The sequence below is a fragment of the Pristis pectinata genome, chromosome 1 (genome assembly GCF_009764475.1).
Source record: "Pristis pectinata isolate sPriPec2 chromosome 1, sPriPec2.1.pri, whole genome shotgun sequence".
NCBI lineage: Eukaryota > Metazoa > Chordata > Chondrichthyes > Rhinopristiformes > Pristidae > Pristis > Pristis pectinata.
This window is the reverse complement of record NC_067405.1, coordinates 68,552,448-68,578,949: the sequence shown is the minus strand read 5'-3', so window position 1 is coordinate 68,578,949 and position 26,502 is coordinate 68,552,448. Positions and strand designations below refer to the sequence as shown.

Here is a 26,502-nt window from a genome sequence, read left to right as displayed (position 1 = left end):
CAAAGATCAAAATACACAATGCTTCATTATACTGCAAAACAAATTTGGACCTCAACAAGCAAATCTACTATTTAACTACTGTTCATTATGTCATATTCCTTTTTTTACATATCGAGAATTCTCAGTCCTTTTATATCTTATGCATCTTCTGTACAATGGACCTGGCATTACAAGTTCAATCTGGAAATGACACTGAACACAGCTCCTGCATCTTCTTCCTATATACACTGAAGCCTATTATTAGCTGAATGTGAACATAAAGAATGGTTTATGAATTTAAAGTAAATTATTAAATTTATGGAATAGCAATAGTTAAGAGAATTACCATGTTCCTTTTTAATATTCAAGTATAATTTGCAAAAGTAACAATTTCACTTAGTACAGCTGTTGAGCAGTTATCAGGGACACAAAACTAATTTCAGGATGAGATTACATCTGTGGCTGCTGAGGGAAATAAAGGAAAAAAATTTACTGAGGCCTAGCCATAATCTTTCAAACAGCTATAGATTCAGTGGTGGTGCCCAAGGACTTGTTCAAATGTTACACCTTGTTAAAAGCTGGGTGTAGGGATTACCCAGTTCTGTAACTAAGATCAGAGAGTCAGGGGAGAGATCTGGAAACAATAAACAGGGACAGAATTAGCCAATAATAGACAAGTGTGGATCAATTAGATAATTTTCCTTTAACAAATCCATGGTGGATTTATGTCCAATTAACTTGGAGTTTCTTTTTAATGAAGTAACAGGGAGGGCCAATGAGGGAAATACAATTAATGTGGTATATGTGAACTTCCAAAAGGCATTTGATATGATGTCACGTACTGTGCACAGGCTTGTCATCAAAACTGAAGGCTGTGAATAAAGTTGGCTGCAGCAGCATGGATAGAGAATTTGCTAAATAACAGGAAGCAGAGAGCAGAGATGAAAGGTTATTTTTGGATGTACTGTGGACCCCTCTGAGGATTGATACGAGGATCAGTGATTTTCCTGCTGTTATATTAAAAGAGGGCACAATTTCCAAATGTGCAAGTGACACAAAATTTGGTGCTGCATTGAACCTTGAGATGGACCAGACTTTAAAGAGACATGGAAAGACTGGTAGAATGGCAAGTTGGTTGCAAATAAATTTAATGATGACAGAAGGGAAGTATAATATTTTAATTGGAAAGAATGAGGAAAGGCAGTATAGAGGGCACAATTCTAAAAGAAGGACGAGGTGTGGGATAAATGTGCATAGGATACTAAATGTGACAGGGCAGGTTGAGAAATAGTAGTACAAGGGATCCTTAATAAATATGAGACATTGAATATAAGAACACAGAAGTCATGATGAACCTTATAACACAAGTTCAGCCACAACTGGAATACCCTGAACTGAAATGTCCATTTACCACGCTTTAAAAAGATGCAAAGGCTTTTCAGAGGATGTGGAAGAAGGTTATGAAAATGATTGCATGATGACGGACGTTTTGTGAACACTGTTGAAGCTGGGGGTTCTCCCCCGGAGCAAAGGAATTTGCAAGGAGATCTAACAGAGGTATTTAAAATTACAAAAGATGTACATAGAGTAGGTTGAGAGACATTGTTCTGCTGCAGAGGGGTCAAGAACTGGGGACCTAAAATGAATATGGTTGGCAAAAGAACCAAAAGTGACATGAGAGAATTTTTTTTATATATGGCAAGTAGTTAAGATATGGAATACACTGTAAGGGCCAATAATGGAGGCAAATTCAGTGCTCAAAAGTTATCTGAAATGAAAGAATTTGCTGGGCTATGGGAAGTGGTCAGGGCAGTGGAAATAACTGGATTGTTCTTAGGTAGATCCAGCATGGACTTGACAGGCTACATGGGCCTGCTTCTGAGTCAGAGAGCATACAAGGCACAAGGGGAAGGAATTGTGGAGCACTGCAGCAATGGGGGAGGAACAGATGGCATGGGAAGAACAAGGGCGAGGAGAGAGAGTAAGAGAAAATTAATGAGTATTTTTCTACTCCTGAATATTCACCAGCTCCCAGCCAGTAAGGATCTGCATCAGAAAGTATATAAATGTGCTAAGATACAGAAAAGTGAACTGCCACAACTCCCCAAGAATGGTCAATCAATGATATCACACTGTTAATGGAGCTGATGCTACAAGTGATGCACGAGGCATTGACAGCACATTTAATCCCCCACCCACAGTAAAAAAAAATCGTGAGAAACAAAGGACTGCAGATGCTGGAGGAACTCAGCAGGTCAGGCAGCATCTGTGGAGAAACACAGGTGGTCAGCGTTTCAGGTCAGGACCCTTCTTCAGGACACTGTCAGCACAAGTCCTGAAGTAGGGTCCTGACCCGAAACATTGACCACCTGCTTTTCTCCACAGATGCTGCCTGGCCTGCTGAGTTCCTCCAGCATCATCATGTTTTTCTTCAAAAAACTCATACTTTGCAGAACTTGTGTCACTGTCACAACCTTAACTCAAATGGAAGGTAATGCATCTTCTGAACTATGAGAAAAGTACCATTTTTAATCATAACGTCAAGCTTCAATACCTCAAAGAACTCATTATATTCCAAGTGACTTTATACAAGTTATGCTCTAAATAATAATGTAGAAAGTTCACAAAAACATTGCAGTCTTAACAATTATGTGAATATTATAACTCCACAATTTGAGTTGCAATTTGTTGAAAATCTCATGCAATTTAATTGGCAACATCAGTGTGTTAAGCTTTGTTAGCCGCCATCAGTGCACAACCATAAAACCATAAAGTCTGTGCAGTCATCTTTCAACCTGAGGCCGTCACCTTTTGGGTTTAGAAGATGCACCTAAATATTTAGGTTGTGCACCACTAACACACACACTGAAGACAGCCTCTACAATGTGCTTTTGTCACAACCTTTACTCTCAACTGTTTAATTATCTTGCCTGGTCGACCAGGCTCAAACTGGTTTGATTATTCAAGCGTGTACAAGCATCACAAATTGCTGCAACTGCAGACTTTTCTAACCACAGAACATACACTACACCACAGTGAAGATAGAAATCAAACTAGTGATAACATGGCCTTAAAACAATACTTTCAATGAATGCTCAACTTTCATCCTGAATAATTATTTCAACTCATTGGTACATGCAGTCAAAGATAATAAATATTAGTCTACCAGTTATTATTTTTGGAAAATTGTTTGTGGAAAATATTTTTTCCTTTAAAAATAAACTCCCCCCCAGAAGTAATCATGGAGCCCCATTCTTGGCAAGGAGATAAAAATGCTTCTGACCAAAACTTATGCAATTTCTGAAAGCCAAGAGGCAGGACACTCAAGTCTGTTTAAACACTTGCTTTTGGTCCTAAGATTTGAACCAAAAACCCTCTCTCTGTTGGCTCCAAGAGAATTGTTCAATGTGGAGCCATTTAAATAAAGTAGTTTCTTTGACCCACAACCCAAAATATCCCCCTAATTGCATTCAGTTATAAATTTCAGTAGCTCAGGTTTTAATTTGAATCTAAACTTGTCAGATTGAACTGGAAGGATGTCAGCACCAATTTTCATTCTCTTAAATGAGTATACTTACCAGAAAAAAATTAAACATTTTGAAATGAACATAAGGAGACAGAATAAAAGGACAGCAAGTAATACGAAACAAAATACAGGAAAATAATTGATGTTTGTCTGAAAGAGGGAATTGAGGTAATTATCAGCTTTAGCAGAAAGAAATTAGTTTGGTGGGCAAAAAATTAAAACCTTAAGCAATTACATATATGAAATACTAAAAAGATTTAACAGGAAAAAAAAAGCAAAATATTGCATTTGCTTCAACTCAAACTTAAAATTATTTAGGACCGCTTCCTCAACCAAGCATTCCACTCCAAGGATACTTAAACATTCATTCCATTTTCTCACTTTCACTCCCTTCCCCTCTCTTGTTGATTACATTCCTACATTCGATGGATCATCCTCCACCACTGTAAGACACATCATTCCTTCCTTACAAAATTCCAAGGGGACCATTTCCTCCTCAACACAATGGCCCACTCCAAGCTTACCCAAACACCTTACCCCTCTCCAATAGTGCTCCTATAGACATACACAGGAAATCCCACACCTGCCTTTTCCAATACTCTCTTCAGAACGATCAAGGTCCAAAATTCATCTGCTGGATTAAACAGGTATGACACCAGCTTCCTTCAATTTATAACATTCTGCTCGTTACTCACAACCCCATCTCTCCTGCATTGGAGATTAAGGACACATTGGATGACTGCACCCCCATTCAATCACAAGCTTGATCCAGTGCTGCCAGTCACCTGTCACTTAATTATCTGCCCCAGACCAACTCCGACTCCTCAGCCTCCTGCACTCTTCCAATGAAGTTCGAAGCAAACTTGAGAAGCGGCATCTTATCTTCCAATGAAACACATCATCGTTCAGCCTTCCAAACATAACGTCAAATTCAATGATTTCAGATAATACTCTGCTCTTCCCCTACCTTGTGTTCACCCATACTTTGTTACTTATCCATTATCATTCCCTTTTGCCTTGCATCATCAACCCTTTTGTCATTTAATTGTTCCTGCCTTCCAATATATTGTAGACTTTAATTTTCGTTCCTTCTTCCCCTTGAAACCTGTTTTGCCTCTAGAATTTTCCACTTCTGAATGGTCATTGATCTGAAACATTGTTTCTCTCTCTGCAGATACTGCATGACTGACTGAACAATTTGGATGAATGCACAAAAAAATGATCAGAGCCTTAATCTCTCCATTGCCAATTAGAGATCTCACAGGAATACAAAAGAATTGTAACTATTTTCTCTCTAGCCACAGTTTGAGATTTTAGTTTTAAGCTTCTAGCTTTAAGTTCCTAGCTTTAAATTCCAAACCACAAACCTCTATCAGTTTCCTGAACTCAAACTATTCAATGACAACAAAAGCCACTTAAACCACAAATAGAGAATTTAAACTAAGGATTAAAAGCCAATCACTTCTGAAGAGTCAACCAAAATACAATATCAGAGGGGTACAGAGAAATGAAAGAGGGTAATGGGACCTTCAGGACTGTTCCCCTAGGAACCGACACGGACCTGATGGGCCAAATGTCATCCTCCTGTGCCTTATAGTCTGAAATACAAGATCATAAACACAATCAAACCAATTTGAGGAGGCGGTACAGGAGCCTGAAGACCTACACTCAATGTTTCAGGAACAGCTTCTTCCCCCCCACCATCAGATTTCTGAACAGTCCATGAACACTACCTCATTATTCCTCTTTTGCACTTTTATTTATTTTTGTAACTTACATTAACTTTTTATGTCTTGCACTGTACAGCTGCCACAAAACAACAAATTTCACAACATTTTTCAGTGATAATAAACCCAATTCTGTTTGCCAAAACATTTTAAATATTTTTGCCAGAAAGTTACCCTAATTATCATACCAAGTACAATAACAGCCATCTAAACTTCTCAGGAGAAAAACCTTGAGCTTCATTTTGATAATTTAAAATTGCTATCCACTGTTTCAAGTGCCCTTTTCAATCAAAAATCACAAAAGGGAAACAGTCAACTCAATTGTGTTCTTTTTAAGTATCAGATTACATTACAAAGCCAATCAATTAAAAGAGGTAACAGATCACCATCACTTAATAACACATTCCTGGAGTTATTTGCATTTCAATTTTGACTGGTATTATGCAAGAAATGATAATGATGCTCCCTTTGTAAACAGGAAGATAATGATGTTATTGAAATAGATAGTGCAAAACTGGTCCATTTACCACACTCAATACTCCAGATTAGTGACGCCAATTTTACACAGTGTTATGGATTTTACATTAAAAATGGAAATTTTAAATAAGTTTTTTTTTAAATAAAACTTTCTGCTGCTGTCTTGTGAAGACAATGTCATAGAAAATGGATGAAAGATGGTTAACTAAATGTAAGATTTCATATTTTAAATGACACAGCAGTAGTTGCAGACACCTACTTCTCATGACAGAGAGTTCAGATTGAGAACCAAATTGGCTGACAACCTATTAATCCATCCTATGAGTACAGTACTGAGCATCTCAGGTTATATCATCATCACAGAGGCAGCATATTCACCACCAAAACATGATCTCATCCACTGCCCACGTGTCTCAATGGAATGAAAAAAAACGGTTCTACTACAGCCACTGTGACTTATCAGAATAGTATAAATAAAGTAGAACTCGCTCAGCAAAACATTCATTAACAGACAGCACCAGTACATAACAGATAACTGGCACAACACGAACAACTGCTTTCACATTCTTTAAGGTCTTCACTGTACTTATTTTTTCACAGGATCTAGACATTGCTGGAAATATCAGCATTTGTTGTCCACCCCAAATGGTCCCTGAACCATCATGCAGATTGTTGTGTTTTGAGTCACATACAAGCCAGGCTGTATGAATGGCAGATTTCTTTCCCCAAAAGGATATTAGGGAATCAGATAGTTTTTTTTTAATGAAAATCTGGTAGTTTCATACCATTGCTGTAACTAGCTGTTTTAAAATTTCATATTTATGAAATTACGTGAATTTAAATTCCCCAGCTGCCACAATGGGAATTGAATCCACACCTTTGGATTCATAATCCAGGAATCTGTCATTGTTCCTTAAATCAATGACAAAATCCTTAGTGCTTTGGCTCAGAGTTATTTGCAGTATAGAGGGATACTGGAGCTCGGAGTTGGCAGGTTAGTAATATTCAGTGCCATGTAATCTCTCATTTAAACCCATAGTGGTGGGCTTGTTTATCTACAGATTAAAGAGAAATGTCCTCGTTTGGCAATATTATTTCACTGCAATGTATTTACTTTACCTAACACTATTACAGTAAACATTATTATACAATTGTGAGACTGCTGGCATGAAGGATAGACATCCAGTGAGACCTATACCACAGAAGGAAGCCTGGTCAGTCTCTCCTCATAGATATAATTATGCAGCCCAGACAACCTCTCCTTATATCCCCTCTGCACCCTCTCCAGTGCTGTCACACCATCTCCATAATAGTGAACAGACCTGCACACAATCCACTAGCTCTGGCCCAACTTATGTTGTATACAGTTGTTGAATGGCCTCCCTGCTATTATGTGCCATACCTTGGTCAATAAAGGCAAGTGTACTGCAGCATGCTTTTTGGGCTAGCTTACCCATCTATCACACTGCTTTCAGTGACCAGTTGTCATCCATTCCAACATCCCTCGATTCCCCAATCTTTCTTAGTACGCATCAGTTTTTTGCTGCCTTATTTGTGCTCTCCAAATACATCACGTTACACTGCTCTGGGTTACTTTCTCTGTGCCCACCTAAACAGCCCATTGATACCTTTCATCAAACTAGAATTTTCTTCCTTAATATCAATGCCTCACTTTACTGTCACTTTGATATCAATGGCAAACTTCTTATGCAAGATCCCCGATACTTATGTCTAAGTCATGAATAAACACCACAAAAATGTGTCAGACTGATGTGCAACTTGGAGGGGAACCTGCAGGTCGTGATCTTCCCATTTGCCTTCTGCTGTTGTCTGACCTGTTGGTAAAGGCCGCAGATTAGGAGGTGCAGTCAGAGTAGCCTTGATGAGTATTGCAGAGCATTCTGTAGCTGGTACTGGAAGGAATGAACGCTTGGGGTGAAGAATGGAGTGCCAATTAAGTAGGCTGTTTTATCCTGGTTGGTGTTCAGCTTCCTAAGTGCTGTTGGAGATGCATTGATCCAGATAACTGGAGTGTATTCCATCACTCTCCTTGACTGCACGCTCCTTTCTCATTATGGAGTGGATCAAATTGGCTTCAGTGATGTTGGGGATTTCAGGAAATTGTCAAGACTGAGCACTTTTGAATGAACATGATTGGGAAGGCTTCAAGTTTGTCTTTAGCATTCACATGCTACCTCTTCTCATTAACATTTCAATTGTTCATCACTATTCACAACTGGATATGGAAGGCTTCCATGCAATCCATTGGAGATGTTGGAGTGTTTAGCTCCATCCAACTGTTGCTGCTTAGCAAGCACAGAGCCTCACTGCAACTTCAACACCTTCGCCTGGTGTTGCTCCCAGCATCTCCTTTTGCATTCATCACTGAATCAAGTTTGATATCCTGGGTTAATTTAAATCCTAGATTGAGGGTCAGTGGCACAGCTGGTAGTGCTGCTGTCTTGCAGTTCCAGCAACCCAGGTTCAACCCTGACCTCCAGAGCTACATGTCTGAAGTTTGCACATCTTCTCTGTGACCGTGTAGGTTTCCTCTGTGTGCTCCAATTTCCTCTCACATCTCAAAGACACGCTTGGATGCTGTAAGTTACCCCTAGTTCAGGTGGGTGGTAGAAGGCTCAGGCTTTGTTGATGGGCATGCGAGAGAGAATAAATTGCAGGGAGATAAGAGAAGGAATGTTCTGGAAACCAGCATATATTAATTGACCATAAGACATAGAAGCAGAATTAGGCCATTCGGCCCTTCGAGTCTGCTACACCATTTGATCATGGCCGATTTATTTTTCCTCCTCAACCCCATTCTCGTGCCTTCTCCCCGTAAAACTTTGACACCCTTACTAATCAAGAACCCATCAACCTCTGCTTTAAGTACACCCAATGACTTGGCCTCCACAACCATCTGTGGCAATGAATTCCACAGAGTCACCACCCTCTGGCTAAAGAAATTCCTCCTCATCTTTGTTCTAAAGGGACATCCTCTGATTCTGAGGCTGTGCCCTCTGGTCCTAGACTCTCCCAGTCCTGGAAACATCTTTTCCACATCCACTCCATCCAGGCCTTTCAATATTTGGTAGATTTCAATGAGATCCCCCCTCATTCTCCTGGGTCAAATGGCCTCCTTCTATTTCATAAGGAAATATGGGATATGACAGATCATGACACAACAGTTTTCTGCTGCTGCTACTGGCCAACTGCACCTCATGGATGACCAGTTTTCAGTTGACACACAAGTTCTCAGTCTATCCTATTTGTCATGATTGTAGTATGTAACACGGTGACCTTTGTGTAAAGCAGGACTTTGTATTCACAAGGATTGCACTGTGGTCACTCCTATCCACTGATGAGTCAGTGGATTTATTCCTTGTGTTAATTTGGTCAGTGGATTCATTTCTTGTGTTAACTTAGTCTCTACCTGCCACAGACCAAGTCTTCAAGACTTGACTACCCAGGGTACATTCTGTGCCCTTGCTACTTTCAGTGTTTCTTCCAAACAATGTTCAACATAAGAGTCATAGCATTGTACAGCAGAGAAACAGGCCCTTCAGCCCACCTGTTGTTCTTATCTATACTAACTCCATTTACCTGCATTTGGCCTGTAGCCTTCTCTGGCTTGGCCTATCAAGTACTTCCTTGATGCTTCTCAAATGTTGTGAGTGTATCTGCCTCCACCACCTTCTTGGGCCGCAGATTCCAGATTCCCCCTCATAATTTTCTACATTTCTTTCAGGTCACCCCGCAGCCTCCTTCACTCCAGGGAAAACAAACCCAGCCTCTCCAGTCTCTGATGAACATGAAGGAGGACTGATGCATCAACTGAGGGCAGATGGTAATCAGGAGGATGTTCACTTGACCAAGTTTGCCCTGATGCCGTAAGCCTTCATGGTGCCTGGAATCTAAGTTAAGGACTGACATGACTATTCCCTCCCACCTGCATACTACTGTATCACCAGCTCAGGCAGGACTGAACATACCCAGGGATTGAGATGTATGAGTCTGACACATTTCTTTAAGGAAGGATTCTATGCATATGATTATGCCAGGCTGCTGGCTTGGCTAGGTTATAGAAAAACACTCTCCAGTTAGACACTTAACCCCCAGATACTCATGAGGATTTTGCAAAGTTGATAAAGCTGAAAGTGGCTTTGCCATGTTCAAATTCTGTGTCTAGGTTGATGCCAGTGTTTGGGCTGGTAATATCCTTATTGTGCTTTAACACTGGAGTTATAACTCTGGAATTATACAAGTGGTTTGCTAGATCATTGTAGGGAACCATAATGCTATCACAAAGGTCAGTCCAAGGAAAGAAATCAGGTTTCCTCCCCTGAAAGATGTTACTGAACCAAGTGTTTTTTTTAAAAACAATCCAGCAGTTTGGTAGTCACCCTACCATCAATCGCAATCCTCCAGATTAAATATGTTGTTTTACACATAAAACAAATACATGCAGAGATGTATTTAATTAATGATTTTAAGTCAATTGACAATATTTTATCTTGCTCTCATACCCACTGGCAAGGTTACCTGGACAGTGGTCCACTATGGTATACATTAGATCTCCAGAGCTTCTGAACCAGGGTCACATGCAGAAAGTCACATTTGACTGTTCCTGGAAGGACATGTTAAACACACAAATATTATACACACACAGGAGATATTTGTTTGTGTCCTTGACATGTTTAACAATTAAGTCAGCCTCGAACTCCAGTCCCTTCCTTAAGGATTACCTCAGGAGAAGTTTGATCATTATTGGGCGGTGGGGTAGAATCCTGCAGGCTCCTGTGCACATTCTTGTTCACAAATAATCTTTCATTCTTGATAGTGACCATTTTCATCTATAAATGCATATTAGTTTAACGCCCGGTGGGATCTGCCATATTCCGAGTATCCCAGTGTATCACTCCCATCAGCACAACAATAAGACAAATGATGTAGTCAGATGGCAGTGGTGAGCTGCAGGCTTTCTTCTGACATAAGCAATGATATGAAGGGTATTTTTTGAGAGGTTTTATTTTTGCCTAATGATGTAGATTTTTATCTTTTAAGCTTTCCAAGTAAACAAACACATCTGACAAAACAATGGAGTTTGATGAAGTATAGCACAGCAACTAAAGGAAAGAAGGTGGATGGGCAGCAGGGATGCCTGAAAAGGTGGATACAATGCTGCATTCCAGAGATAGTTCCCTGATAGAGGAAGGGCTGGGTGAGCAACCAGTAATTAAAACTTCCCCTCTTGTCCATTGACAGAGGAAAAAATACACAATCTTTAAAAATTCTGTGCTTTAAAGGCACATTGTTGAAAATAACTAAATATTAAAAGTACATACCTATTTGGCTACACTGGCAGTTTTGTTCCCCATTTTGGGTTACAAAATAAAAATCAATACGATGCGATCAAGTTCCTCAGATTCATTAAATCTGAAACTGACTTAATAACAACATTCACTAAATTTTATGTGGGGAGCTTTCAATCCGGTGTGACAAAGATAAGGTTCTACATATTGAAATCTTTTTTTTCTTCCTTAAACAGCCTACAGTTTTCAATGTGCAGAGGACTGTTGAAAATCAAATCAACAAACCCCTCACCAATCACCACTGAAGGAAAGGGACCATCAGTCTGGAGAGAGCTGAATTAGTGCAAAGATTCCAGTACATTCAATGACTTCAACTGTGCATAAATGTACATTGCAGAAAAAGTTTAATCATTAAAGTTTAATAAAGCATGTAAATTAGACACAGTGGCAACTTAGATGTATGTTTATATTGAACATAAACAGCGTCAGGTGTGTATTTTGCAAGTACACCTTTTTAAGGCAAAAATACATCACTGACACAAAAATACTGCACTTCAGCAAGCTCTCCGTTCTGGTTATTTAATTAAGAGCACTGAAATACATAATCAACACATTCCTCAGATGAAACACTCAAAAACCACTTCTACGATCAACCAGAATGTTTACTAATGTGCAATTACTACTTTATTGGCTAAGCAAAATAAATATTACAATCTAATATTAAACTCCTTACACAATAAATTTGGGGGATTCTACGATATAAGATACTGGCTTGTAATCATGTTATTGCAAATTTGGTAATCTGGCCAAAAATCTACAAATTCAGTCTCTAAAGTAATAATTGCATTAGGAAGACAGAAATATACTAGGTTGATAGTCACCTGGTTTCTGTATTATAACAGGAATCTCCTGCCATTTGCGATGATATAATGGCGAGCAGGCTGCAGTTCAAGGAGAAGAACTAAGCACCTGAGTTGGTAATGGACCCGAAACCAAAAAAAAACACACAAAATGGCCCTGGAGGTTCTGGCTTAACTTTGTTTCTGGGGTAGATGAGTGACAAGTTGAACTGACAAGGGTGTAGTATGGCAGAATTTACCAGGTGGCTTCAAAGACAAGTATCTGTCTATAAAAGCAAGGAGAAATTGGGTGGAAGATTGCCTCTTCTGGGCTGAAAGGGTAGAGGAAGGAATAGGGCAATTTTTTGAAATGTGGGGTTTGGAATGTAGGAGCAACGATTATGAAGATTTAGGGGCAAGTTATAATCTTGAATTTTCCATTAAGAATTGAATGTCACTTTGACTTACCTATTCTTTAAATAAAATTAGAAATAGTCAAGTTCTTCAAACAGTGCATCATTTCTAACTTAAACATTCGTTATTATACAGTGCAGCACGTTCCTATGTACATTACACAACAGCATTACCAAGTTATAGATCTCAGTTTTTAAATTTAAATCACGTGTTGTATTTAGACATTCCAAATGTTAAATTTCACCCGATGTTTTCATGTACATATTATCTTATTCTGACAATATCATTTGCAGTCCAAAGCCATCGCAGTCACTTGTTTTCAGGACTGTACACGACCTTAAAAGCAGCTAGCAAGTTTTTGATCAGGCAACATCTGTAGAGGGAGATGAACAATTGACAATTCGGGTCTGGACTGATGAAAGGTCTCAACCTAAAACAGTTGACTATCCATTTCCCTCCACAGATGCTGCCTGACATGTCAAGTTCCTCCGGTAGCTTGTTTTTTTTTGCTCCAGATTTCAGCACCTGCAATCTCGTGTCTGCAAGTTTTGGATAGTTTTCTAGGTTGTCTTTGGCAAAGAAACTGAATGAACCTGCCACATATCTGTCTACCACAACTAGCCATTCTTGTCACTGAACTTCAAGCAGCTCAGTAAGCTGCTTTCAAAAAATTGTTACCTGGTATCACCAGACCTCCTTGCTAAAATACCTTCGAAAACATCCATCTGCAGACTGTACTTCTCCTTCCATCTTCCCGAAAGCCCCAAAGCAGCCTGGGGTTCAGATCCAGCCACTGGATCTCTTCTGGTACCTCATTCAACCATCCACTCCTCATATTCTGGTCTAGATACTTGATGTCAGCAGAGTATCTGGCAATGGGAATTTATCACATTTGAACTCCATCCAGACCTCATCCACTGTGCATACACAAGTATTTTCCACAACCTGGATCACTCTGGATGTTTTTTTTTGCCTACCCCAGAAGCAGAGCACTTCTGCATATTGAAAACTGAGAACACAAGTCATTAATCTTAATCTGTAGGGTTCAGTTCAACAAAGGATTGTGTTGTGAACAACATAATTAAACATCTTTCACGCAGCTTTTGTTTTAATTACGAAAAAAAAGAAAAATTGCATCATGACAAACTGATACATTTGCTTTACAGATTAGTTCACAGGTCTTCCTTAGGTTACAAATGCCTGATTTATGGACATCCCTTACATACGTACAAGCATTTGGGAGACGAGCAGGTTGGATGGAAATAGATTTGGCAGCTGCTGCGGGGCTGCAGGCATCTTCTGCAAGGTGGGAAGGGGGCATTTCCATGTGCCTCCCCTCCCTTCTCCCCCCCCCACCCACCCCCAGTCACCGAGCTGTGACAATCAGGGGCTGGGTCCAGCCGAGCAGAGCTGGGAGTGCTAAGCAGACTCACTCGCTCACTCATTGAGTCAGTGAGGCCAGCTAGCAGCCACTCTTCACGCACCCGGTCTTCCCCCATCACAGTTCTTTCTGTGATCCTGCCCCGTAAACTATTTTTGTTCATTTCCAACTTATGAACAGTTCTCAGAATGGAACCTGGGGAAGATCTGCAACTGGAATAACATAAAATGTTCTGCCATCAAATTCCAGGTATTATTGTGTGTTCATAGAACACAAATACACAAAGCTAAATAAAACAGAAAATTCTTGAAATTTTCAGGAGTCAGACAGCTTTTGTGCAGAGATGCAGAGAGAAAGAGAGAGAGAGGCAGAGAGAGAGAGAGGCAGAGAGAGAGAGAGGCAGAGAGAGAGAGAGAGGCAGAGAGAGAGAGAGAGGCAGAGAGGCAGAGAGAGAGAGAGAGAGAGAGAGAGAGAGAGAGAGAGGCAGAGAGAGAGAGAGAGAGAGGCAGAGAGAGAGAGAGAGAGAGAGGCAGAGGCAGAGAGAGAGAGGCAGAGGCAGAGAGAGAGGCAGAGGCAGAGAGAGAGGCAGAGGCAGAGAGAGAGGCAGAGGCAGAGAGAGAGAGGCAGAGAGAGAGAGGCAGAGGCAGAGAGAGAGGCAGAGGCAGAGAGGCAGAGAGGCAGAGAGGCAGAGGCAGAGAGGCAGAGGCAGAGAGGCAGAGGCAGAGAGGCAGAGGCAGAGAGGCAGAGGCAGAGAGGCAGAGGCAGAGAGAGAGAGAGATTAACATTTTAGCCAATGGCCTTACACTGATGCACAAAGTTAGACCAGCAGAGATCAGAAATGTGGCAAGAATCATTACTTGTTTAACACCATAATTAAACGTATCCGCCACATTCACTTCAAATTCCCAAACTGATCGGAGTTCTTTCCATCTTTGGCAAAATTATATCAGATTACTTATTATTTTCAGTGAGATATTTGAAATTCCGGCACTTGAGTCTTAAACCTATGTTTGCTTTTTCAGAATAAAGTTGAACTTTAAAATAGAAAGGTGGCATTTTTTTTTCAAATATTCACTGCTATCGGGATCTTTAAAAAGATCCAATTGAGCTTTTTACTTTCCATATTGATGATAATCTTAAAATGATGTGCAATTCTGAAACTTTGTTTTCATGTTCATTTTGTTTGCATCAAGGCAAGGATAGCAGTGCAAAAGAATGGAACATTTCAGAGCACAATTAAATGCATGCGAATTTCCCTTTAATCATTGCCAGCGAAGGGTACTTATTTGGTAGTTCTTGAGCGTCTTAATCAGAAGGCTGTGGTTCAAAATGCATTAGCTGACTTGAATACCTATTTGTCTGAGACTGCAACACAAAATTGAAATTTTAGTTTAATACCTTTCAGACCCTGATCCCAATTTTTCAGGTGGATGTAAAAGATCCCAGGGCACTGTTTGAAGGATCACAGAGTTCTTCAAATCTGACAAATATTCCTTTCTTAACCAGTTCGACCAAAACCAAATCAAATGGGGACCAATCTCATTCTTTGCCACAGAAGGTAATGGAGGCCAAGCTGCTGAATAGATCCAAAGGAGGAGGCAGATAGATTTCCAGACACAAAAGGCATCAAGAGTTACCGGGAAAGAGCAGGAATATAGTACTGAGATAGAACAGCCGATGGTCATCGGAGCAGGCTTGAAGGGCCTAATGGCCTACTCCTGCTCCTATTTTTCTCACGTTTCAATTTGATAATTTTATATAATGCTGTGCATATCTTGACCCATGAATCTGACAACGTAACAACAGTGATGCAATGTAGTGCCCTGAGCACTTTTAAGGCGCTCTATTAATTCAAGTTAATTCTTTTCCCCTAATCTCAGAAAAACCCAGGGGGCCAGATTACTACTTCTCATATGAGGTACTCATATATTTCATTGAGATGTCGATTTGATGCTGAATACAGTGCAGGCCTGTGACATCGTCCAAGTTCAAAGGGAACTAGTGCAAAATGCAAAAGCAAATCCTTTCACGTCTTACAGAGAGGAAACTATGAGTTGAACAGTTTGGGATCTCTTTGAGCCCAGGTCCGAGCAATGAAAAGTAAGATCTTGGCTCATGTCGTGTGCATCCAACATCCAAAAGCTCAGCTGGTTCTACGTCGCAGAAAGCTTTTGCATTAACAAAATCATAGCAATGCGACATATATGGGTATCTACAGATTTAAAAAAACAATTTTACAATGGAGTACTAAGTATCTAATACTTTATATTTTTAAGTTGGAAAGTAGCAAGGGCTCATTCCAGGCTGGTCATGGGAATTATACTATTAATTCACCAGAAAAAAATTATAGCGTTCTCATATTTTGTTCAGATGTCAAAATACAGTGCTTAATACACATTGTACATATTAAATTGAACTCTCAATCATCTTCCCCCATTACACCTACTTCAGTTTTCTTCAAGTGAGGAGCGAAAAGTAAGAAAGGATAATGCATTGGAGACTACCAATAGCTGATAGAGAGGTTTAAACAATTTCTTTTTACTCTCTCATTTAAATAACTTGTTGAAACCAGAACCATCCTTCAAGGAAACTTGTGTAATAAATGTTTGTTAATGCTTGAATTCAAATTCAAAATTCTCAGGGGCAGAACTGAAATCAAACTACATTTACAATTCTTGCCACTCTGCCAACTAATGGATCATTTCCTGTACAAAACAAACCACCAATTTTTTCTCTTTGCTCTCAGATTTTCATTTCAATCCAAGTCACCAAACATCCCACTACCTTTCATCTCCACAGACCCATTACAGAAAAGCATTATCTCTCTTTACAGAGCTCTTCATTTGCCTGCTAAGAAAATAGTACCACAACTGGGATTAAAAATTAAATAATTCTGAACTACATGTCAACAATGATTTTTGTTGCCATGAATTCGTTCATGGAATCTGGACATCACTAGCAATGATGACATTTGTCATCCATCCCTGAACTGAATAGACAGTTCATCATTAACCATAATGCTGAGTCTCAAGTCATATATAACCCAAGTTGGGTAAGGATAACAGATTTCATCCCTGTAAGACATTTGTGAAACTGATGGGATTTCTTTTTTACAAGAATCCAGTAGTGTCAAGGTTACTGTTATTGAGACGAGTCTCTTCTTCGTAAATTCCAGCTAATTTAACTACTTGAAGTTAAATTCTCCAATAGGAAAGGTGGGATTCAAACTGGTGTCTCTGGATCAATGGCCCACAAAACTATTTGCTAGTCCAATAAGCACTACATTGCATACACCTTAAATGAGTCTATCCTTTAAACATTTTTACAGGAGTTCAATGATGGTATTTTATGTTTTCCTATTTAAATCACTTAATGTACATTTTCAGCAATCATATGACTTTGAGGTATCACAAAAATGACATTTCCCACTTTTCAGTTCTAACAAGGGATTTGCCCCTTTGTTACTGCTGATGAAAATGTGATATCAATGTGGGATTTGATTTTTGCCAAGCCAGTACCCTGTGCAAAGTCTCAGTTCTAGTCGCCCCGCTATAGCAAGGACACACTTGCAAAAGAGGGAGTGCAACAAAGGTTTGCCAAAGAGATTGAGCAGACTGGGCCTTTACTCTCCTGAATTTAGATTATTTCATTGAAATGTAGGAAGGCCTTCCAGTGATTGACAGCTGAGATGCAAGGATGACAGTCTCCTGGTTGGGGTGCTCAGAGCCTGGAATCAATCTGACATTAAAGCTTTGAATATTCATGCTGCCTTGAAACTCCAAACAGACCCTGACCTCAATTCCGTTTGACTTTAATCATATGTGATAAAGATCTCAGCCTGGCATAGAAAGCAATACCATTCTCCACCTGATTGTAAATTACTAGTCTTGCTGCAAATCAAATCCCATTTCTGACAGAAGTCTTTGAAAAGTCTCTACCTAATTCTTAAAACTCTATTAGATATCCCATGTGATTGTTATCTACATGCTCACCAACCATCAATGCCACACTATCACACTATTTGCTTTCCTTCAAATATGCAAAATCTGACTAATATTGTGCTGCCAAAACTAATTTATACTTGGTGAATTAAAACACTACCGAGAATAATGTGCAAAATTGAGAGGTGGGGTGGAAGGAATATAAAAAAAATGTTGGGTGAGAAAATGTGTTTTTAGTTTTCAAAATGTGATACCTTTCAAATAACTTTAAAAAAGCTAAAATTTAGTATTAAAATAATTAAATGTATTAAAAGTATTTCTGCTTTATTACAGAATAGAACATGATAAATGTTATTCAATATGAAACAGATGAACAACGTATAGAATTCTCATTCTTCAATTTTGTTCAAATGAATAAAAATTGAACTTTAACACACCAAATTATTAGTCATGTAGCAGAATGCCAGACACTTAAAAAGAAATTACTACTCTTCAAAAGGATGACTTCACAAAATAATTTTCTTCTGCTGGTCACAAAATGCTGCATTTGACATTTTTTCATCCTGTAATTACAAGCTTTCCGGCGTATATCATGTGCACAGAAAGTACCTGCCATCTTAATGTTAATTGAATGTTTTTCCTTTTGCTAAAAAGAAATTGCATAAAATCCATTAGGGATTCACATGGTCAGAGCTAATAGCTATCATACTTCTGTAGAAAACACCTCAGCATCAATCAAATAACAATTATTAAGATCTACACTCCCTTCTCATTGGATTAAATATGGTAGTGCAGATCATGTTTCCCGTATCACTTTTATATTACTGTGAACCCCACCTCCCCCCCCCCCAACAGCAACCATTTGTTAACCTTCTGGTGCTATCAATTTTTAAAGAGATAAAACCATGCAAATATCCAGAACAAATTAACAGAAAATCAGAGCTAAGCACAATCAATTCCATACCGTTTTGAGAAGTATTTTCATCAATGCTCTCACTGCTGGACTGCTCAAGGGTTGACCCACTCTTCTTCTGGCTACAAGGATACCCCCTGGATTTGGAAACAAAATCTCTGTGTGATTTTCCATATGGGCTTGTAACAGGTGTCGAAGTGCCATCGCGTTTTGAGAAAATGCCGCTGAAAAACCTGAAGAGTTTGTGCTCTTGGGAACTGGATCTCACACCACCTGTTACAAAACTGTCCTTTCCCATTTCCCGGTTTCAGAAAGCTTATGAATATCACTATTGTCTAAAGTCCTGTTCTTCCTTTTACCCCTCTCCCACCGCTCTTGCTCAGAGAGTGGATCCGTTTTGTTGAGAACTTCTCCGACATCCAAGGTGTTCCGCTTCTCATTCGTTGAAGATTCCCCACAATACGGCTTTTGGATTTTGAATTCACTTCCAGCTTCCACCCCAGAGAGACAGCTGGAGCTGCCATGATATTTCTCTTTTGATAACGCTTTAAACCTCACCAACTCTCCATTCCAATGCCTGAAACTGAAGCTGAAGCTTCTTCTGAGTAAACTTGGATGTCTTTTGTCCGTTGCTAAAGATAACGGGGGAGTTTGTTTAATAGCATCTACACGAGAAGAATCAGAAGGCAGGTTTGAATCTGCTGCAGGGGCTACTGATAATAAAGCATGCTCTCCTCTTGAAATGAGTTGCTTGGAAAAATCAAGCTCTGAAGGTATTGCCATTAACTCCTTATCCTTTAAAAGGCTTTTCAATGAATTATTTAAATTTCTTTTCGTGGTTGTCTCCGTTTTCCTCAAAGCAGATTTACCGTCTGCTCTCGGTGATTTCCTGGGATAAGGCGCCTCTGCATCGCTGGACTCTGAAGGTGGCGAGAACTCCTTTCCACGAATGGTTTTGGTCAGATCTCCTTGTCCACTTGCTTCGGGGCAAGTCCTACCACCTTGGAAGTCCTTTCCCTGGTTGGGACTCTTCCCCCCTGGAACCTGATCTCTGGATTCAGCCCCTGTTCCCAATCGCTCGGTCCAATTTTTTTTATTCTTCGACTCAACATCCACGGCAGCCAACATGCTGCTGGGTCTGGCTGAAGCACCATCTCTACGCCTCAAGGTAACCAGGTCTTTGGTTGGGGTGCCCTTGAGTTTACAGCTCTGATCGCGGGACTTCCTGGCCACCTTCAGCCTGCCGAGTTCCAGGTGCCCGGTGCTGAAGGTCCGAAAGCTCCGGAGGCTTCCCTGCGCCTCAAACTCGTCCTCGGCTTCGCTACCCTCGGCCGGACACGGGCTCCCTGACCGCTGAGCCCCGCCGGCTTCCGAAGCCCCCTGGTGTCGGGGGGAAGGAGGAGCTCTGCTCCCGCTCTCGGCCGGGGTGGCCTCCCGCTTGACGAGGGTGAGTGAGATGCGATAGACCGTCTTCCTCTGAGGAGTGCCCCTCTTCATCATCTCGGGGTACGGCTCGCTGTCCAGAAGGTACATGGCTCCTCTCCGCCTCCTGGCGATTCAAACAGTGGACCGGGCAAGCTCCCGGGGCGGATCCGAAGTGGGCACAGACCCGCTTCACACAGGGTGCAGCACGGACACGGGCTCAGGTGTGCGGGGAATCCGTGCGGCCGAACTGAATGCCATTAATGCACTCCCTCCCCCGGCATGCAGACGTGCAGTGAGTTCAGTGGTAGACCGCTCGCCTGCGACCGGGAGCGCTGGACAATCAAAGAATATTTCCGGGCTCCCACCGAGCCAAACATCTTCCCAAATGAGCCAAGGAACGACTTGCAATCCGCCAGCCGGCGTGTACAAGCACCGACTCCCGGGGGCGGAGGAAGAAGCAGAGAGAGAGAGAGAGAGAGAGAGAAAGAGAGAGAGAGCGAGTTTCAAACACTGGTCTGGATCTCCTCCTAACCATGGGAATGGACTTTCAAAAGACGTGAAAAGCTTTTGAAAAAAAACAGGGCACTTTAGACCATAAGACACAGGAGCAGAATTAGGCCATTCAGCCCTTCGAGTCTGCTCCACCATTTGATCATGAACGATTTATTTTTCCCCCTCAACCCCGTTCTCGTGCCTTCGCCCCATAACCTTTGACACCCTTACTGATTAAGAACCCACCAACCTCTGCTTTAAGTACACCCAATGACTTGGCCTCCACAGCTGTCTATGACAATGAATTCCACAGATTCACCACCCTCTGGCTAAAGAAATTCCTCCTTATCTTTGTTCTAAAGGGACATCTTCCGATTCTGAGGCTGTGCCCTCTGGTCCTAGACTCTCCCACTACTGGAAACATCTTCTCCACATCCACGCTATGCAGACCTTTCAATATTAGGTAAATTTCAATGAAATCCGCCTCCCCACACCTCCCCTCCCCCCCCCCCCGCCCCCATCATTGTAAACAACAGGCCCACAGCCACCAATTGTTCCTCATATGTTAACCCTTTCATTATCAGTATCATTCTTGTAAACCTCCTCTGGACCCTCTCCAATACCAGCACATCTTTTTATTAAACTTTATTTATACAGCACAGTAACAGGCTCTTCCAATCCAATGAGCCCACACCACCCAATTACACCCATGTTAACCTACTAACCCACACACCTTTGGGACGTGGGAGGAAACCAGAGCACCCGGAGGAAACCCATGCAGTCACGAGGAGAACACATGAACACTTTACAGACAGCGGCTGAATTAAGCCCCAATCGCTGGTGCTGTAATAGCATTACGCTAACCGCTATGTTAGTATACTGCCATCCTTCCTTAAATATGGGGACCAAAGCTGCTCACAATGACATGCTTTAAATCATGTCAACAGCATACTGGTCTACGGTTAACATATTTTGAAAAAAGTAAAATGAAATTTAAGAAATCTACTGATTAAGATTTACCGAAACATTTCCAAATTTCATTGCTTTTTAAGGTTTACCTGACACTAACTTCAACAGAATAATATCCTGCAAAATAGTGCAAAAAGAACATCACAAGCTCCAATCCTGTTGCATGCAATAATGTAGAAAGTGTCAATAAACATCCACTGTTTGCATGATTCTAACAAAAATAAAAATTATGGATAACAATTCTGAGGAAAGGTCCCTGACCCAAAACGTTAGCAGGTTTCTCTTCCCACAGATGCTGCTTGACTAAATTCTTCCAGCATTTTAGTTTTTGTCAAAGTGTCAATTAAGAGCTTTAATGAAATATGCACTTTTTTTTAAACTGATATACCATGAAAATAATTCCAAAAGCCTCAAGAAACTGACACATGACTTCTCATTTTAGTAGCTCCAAACAAAATTTAAATAAAATTCTAGCTCTGTGAGGTTTGTGGTATAGCACAAGCTGAAATCAATCACGGTGGCCTTGGTTTCCATCCCTGTTATTTACCAAGATAGCCGATTTCAGACAGAATCATGGAAGCACTACAATTAAAAACAATCTGTATTTATATGGTAGTTTAAGGCAGTATAACAGCTCAAGTTGCTGTATGTGAGCCTTAAACAAAATTTGATCCTTGAAATAGGGAGGCATAAGAACAGACACCCAAAAATGGAGCAAGGGAATTCCCAGGTTTGGAAGCAGATCAGCTGAAGGCAAATGCCATTGAGGGAGGAATTAAACACAGGATAGAACTGAAGGAGTACAGAAATCCCAGTGGGTTGGACAGGTGGTTACAAAGGTAACAGGGAGCATAACAATGTAGGGATTTGAAACCAGGGATAAACATTTTAAGAATCGAGATGTTGCTGGATTGAGATGCAATGTACGTCAGTGATTGCAGAAATGATGGGTGAAAGATTTGGAGTGAGCGAGCTTCAGATGAACTCAGAGGGTGAATTGGTAGGAGGAATTAGGTGAGGAGAAAATATCAAGAAGAAAAAGTGGGAAAATTTAGGGGATTGGATGCAAAGAAAAAAATGGGGGATGAAAGTAGAAGTGGGTGTGGGGCAATGGGGAGGGAAGGGGAATAGGGGAAATGAGGGGAAGGGAAATTAGGAAGGGTATTGTGATATAAAAAGGTGGAAAGGGAAGAATGGCATAAAATTCAGGAATGGGTGGAAATAGGAGAACAGAGGGTGAGGAAGGGGGAGAAATGACTGGAGGGAGAAAATGAGAGTAAAAAAAATTGAGGAGGGGAATCCGAAAATGGGATAGGGTAGAAAAATGTGGGCTGTGGAGAAAAATAGAGGTACAGGTCGAAAAATGGAGAACAGAGAAAATGATGAGGGAAAATGGGGAGGGGGGGGGAGAGGGAGAAAAGAAAAAACAGCAGGATGAGTAGAAAAACATGAGAAGAACTTGGAAAAGGGGAGAATGCAGGAAAACAAGTGGGATGGGTAAAAGGGGTAGGAAAAAGAGGGAAGACGGATAGGGCAGAAAAGATTTGCACAGGATTGGAAAAGTGGGAGAGGGAGTTAAAACATGTTGGAGGCAGAAAAATGGTGGGGAGAAGGTTGGAAAAATATTGGGTGGTTGTCAGTCAGGAGTGAATTGGAATAGTTAAGTTAGTAAATCAAATGCCCATAGCAACACTTTGGGTAAATAGAAAGATCTTCAGCCTTGGTACTGTGCAGTATATCATAAGTTAGACTAAGACAGTATCAGAGCTGTCGTTGATCTTCACACTATTGAATATCCATTAAATCTTGTACAGAGAAAGAAGTAAGTTTTTGTAAAATGCTTCTCGTCCCTCCCATCATAATTTAACCCATTATGTAAAATATGCTCCAACATGTTTCTCTCCATATATTTACACTGGATATCAACTACTTCCATTACTTTTATAACAGTAACTAGAAGTTCATTATTTCTTTTGTTATTTATGCTACTGTTCATCCAGAACAAATGCAATTTAAATTTACACTTATTCTGCAAACCAAGTTATTCTAAAATTATTTACTCTTGTAGACAAACAGTTCGAACCAATAGAGTAAAAGGATTGAACGCGACACATACTTTAACAGATTTAATATTTTGTTATTAACAATCTCATTACGTTGGAAACAATTTTAAACAAAAATAACCATGATACAATTACATGTGAAACACTGAAAAGCAAATGTTATTGGTATTCCCTTCAAATACAAATTAGCCAATAATAGCTTAATATAACAGTATAATATAATAATTTAATAATATAACTTAATAACAATATAAAATATTGCCAATATATTAAAAAATAAACCGCATTTTTCAAAAAAAGTATCTCCCCAGAACACTAGTCTTTTATTTTTAGATTGGAACTCATTCTATTTATGGAGCTACATTCTTCTCTGGGAATTTCAGCAAAGAGGAAGCCAAACATCTTCATAATTAAAGCCATTTAATACCCCATAAAGATACTTCCCAAGTCGCATATGGTGCTGTAGTGCACTGGGTCACTGAAAGAAAATAAAGGTTAAGTGGGTTAGTTCACTTTTAAGTTACAAAAAGTTCTATTCTTGGTGATGTCATCAAGGGAGATACCACACTACCATTTTAAGGGAAGTAGGAAAAGTGCAGATCATCTTGGATCCCTTTACGTAAGGAAACACATGTAATGAACAAAGATTCTAGGTCCATGCTGAGGAGGCTTGCATCAGCCATAGCAGAAATGCAGGAAACCGCTGTCCATGAAGTATGCGGTTACTTTTTAATAAGTCAAAATCCTAATGTTTGGAAATTGGTAGTCTCTGGATATTTAGTTCCTCATGAGTTAAGCTAATAAGAAAGTAATCAACTTATGACTAATTATTACCATCTCTTGGGAAGTTGGGAAATGTCCAAAGCAAATTCTTCTAAAAATAAAAAAATATACTATGGTATAGGACAAAGCATAATGCAGCTACAATGAAATCAAATCCTTAGCAAGTGACATAGGATTGGAAGATGTAGAATTCTTGTGGGCAGAGTAAGAAACTGCAAAGGTAAAAAGACCCTAATGGGAGTTATATGCAGGCCTCCAAATAGTAGCCAGGATGTGGGGTACAAATTACAACAGGAGATAGAAAGGGAATGCAAGAAGGGCAATGTTATGGTGGTCATGGGGGCTTTCAATATGCAGGTAGATTGGGAAAATCAGGTTGGTACTGGATCCCAAGAGAGGGAATTTGTAGAATGCCTTCGAGATGGCTTTTTAGAGCAACTTGTGGTCAAGCCCACTAGGGAAAAAGCAATTCTGGATTTGGTGAGGGAGCTAAAGGTAAAGGACCCTTAGGAGGCAGTGATCATAATATGATAGAATTCACCCTGCAGTTTGAGAGGGAGAAGTTAAGACTGGATGTGTCAGTATTGCAGTTGAATAAAAGTAACTACAGAGACATGAGAGAAGAGCTGGCAAATGTTGATTGGAAGGGGATCCTAGCAGGGATAATGGTAGAGCAGCAATGGCAGGAGTTTCTGGGAGTAATTCAGATTATTTCATCCCAGAGAAGCAGCAGCATTCTAAAGAGATGACGACGCAACTGTGGCTGACAAGGGAAATCAAAGACAGCATAAAAGCAAGAGAGAGGCCATACAATATTGCAAAAATTAGTGGGAAGCTAGAGGATTGGAAAGCTTTTAAAAACCAACAGAAGGCAACTAAAAAAAGCAATAAGCGGAGAAAAGATGAAATATGAAGGTAAGCTAGCCAATGATCTAAAAGAGGATACCAAAAGTTTTTTCAGATATATAAAGAGTAAAAGAGAGGCAAGAGTGGACATTGAACCGCTGGAAAATGATGCTGGAGAGGTAGTAATGGGGAACAAAGAAATGGCAGATGAACCGAATAAGTATTTTGCACCAGACTTCAATGTGGAAGACACCAGCAACCTGCCAGAAATTTGGGAAAGTCAAGGGGCAGAAGTGAGTGTAGTTGCTATTACTAAGGAGAAGGTGCTTGGGAAGCTGAAAGGTATGAAGGTGGATGTCACCTGGACTGGATAGGCTACATCCCAGGGTTCTGAAAGAGGTAGCTGAAGAGATTGTGGCGGCATTAGTAGTGATCTTTCAAGAATCACTAGAGTCAGGAATAGTGCCGGAGGACTGGAAAATCGTAAATGTCACCCCACTCAACATCTTAGATGATCTACCTTGGGCCCAACACATTGATGCAATCACGAAGGCGGCACGCCAGCAGCTCCATTTCACACAGCAGGCTGCTGAACAAGATAGGAGCCCGTGGTATCACATGAAAGGTACCAGCATAGAAAGAAGATTGGCTGACTGGCAGAAGGCAAAGACTGGGAATAAAGGGGGCCTCTTCTGGTTGACTGCTGGTGACTAGTGGTGTTCCCCAGGGGTCAGTGTTGGGTCCGCTACTTTTCACGTTATATGTTAATGATCTGGATTTCAGAATTGATGGCTTTGTGGCCAAGTTTGTGGATGGTACAAAGATAGGTGGAGGGGCAGGTAGTGTTGAGAAAGCAGGGAGTCTGAAGAAGGACTTGGACAGGTTGGGAGAATGGGTAAAGAAGTGGCAGATGGAATACAGCGTAGGGAAGTGTACAGTAAGGAATAGACTATTTTCTAAACGGGGAGCAAATTCATAAATCGGAGGTGCAAAGGGACGGGAGTCCAGGTGCAGAATTCCCTAAAGGTTAACTTGCAGGTTGAGTCAGTAGTAAGGAAGGCAAATGCAATGTTAGCATTCATTTCAGGAGGACTAGAATATAAAAGCAAGAATGTAATGCTGAGGCTTTATAAGGCATTGGTCAGACCACATTTCAAGTATTGTGAGTAGTCTTGGGCCCCATATACAAGGATGGATGTGCTGGAGTTGGAGAGGGTCCAGAGGAAGTTTACGAGAATGATCTCAGGTATGAAAGGGTTAATGCATGAGGACTGTTTGATGGCTCTGGGCCTGTACTCGCTGAAGATTAGGAGGATGAGGGGGGATCTCATTGAAACCTACCGAATATTAAAAGGCCTGGATAGAGTGGACATGGAGAAGATGTTTCCAGTAGTGGAGGAGTCTAGGACCAGAGGGCA

The 26,502-nt window shown here is 40.6% G+C and overlaps 2 protein-coding genes across 2 annotated transcripts in view; both read right to left on the bottom strand.

Annotated features, from left to right (window-relative positions):
* LOC127568304 (arf-GAP with GTPase, ANK repeat and PH domain-containing protein 1-like) overlaps positions 1–26,502 on the bottom strand; it is a 540,943-nt gene that overhangs the window by 345,480 nt on the left and 168,961 nt on the right.
* On the bottom strand, positions 18,641–20,443 carry LOC127568309 (uncharacterized). The gene has a single exon (XM_052011921.1). It carries the CDS (start codon positions 20,037–20,039, stop codon positions 18,783–18,785), a length of 1,257 nt encoding a protein of 418 aa, XP_051867881.1. The 5' UTR covers positions 20,040–20,443; the 3' UTR covers positions 18,641–18,782.

Coding starts and splice junctions, on each gene's coding strand:
- LOC127568309 (XM_052011921.1), bottom strand. CDS start 20,039: ATGTACCTTCTGGACAGCGAGCCGTACCCCGAGATGATGAAGAGGGGC.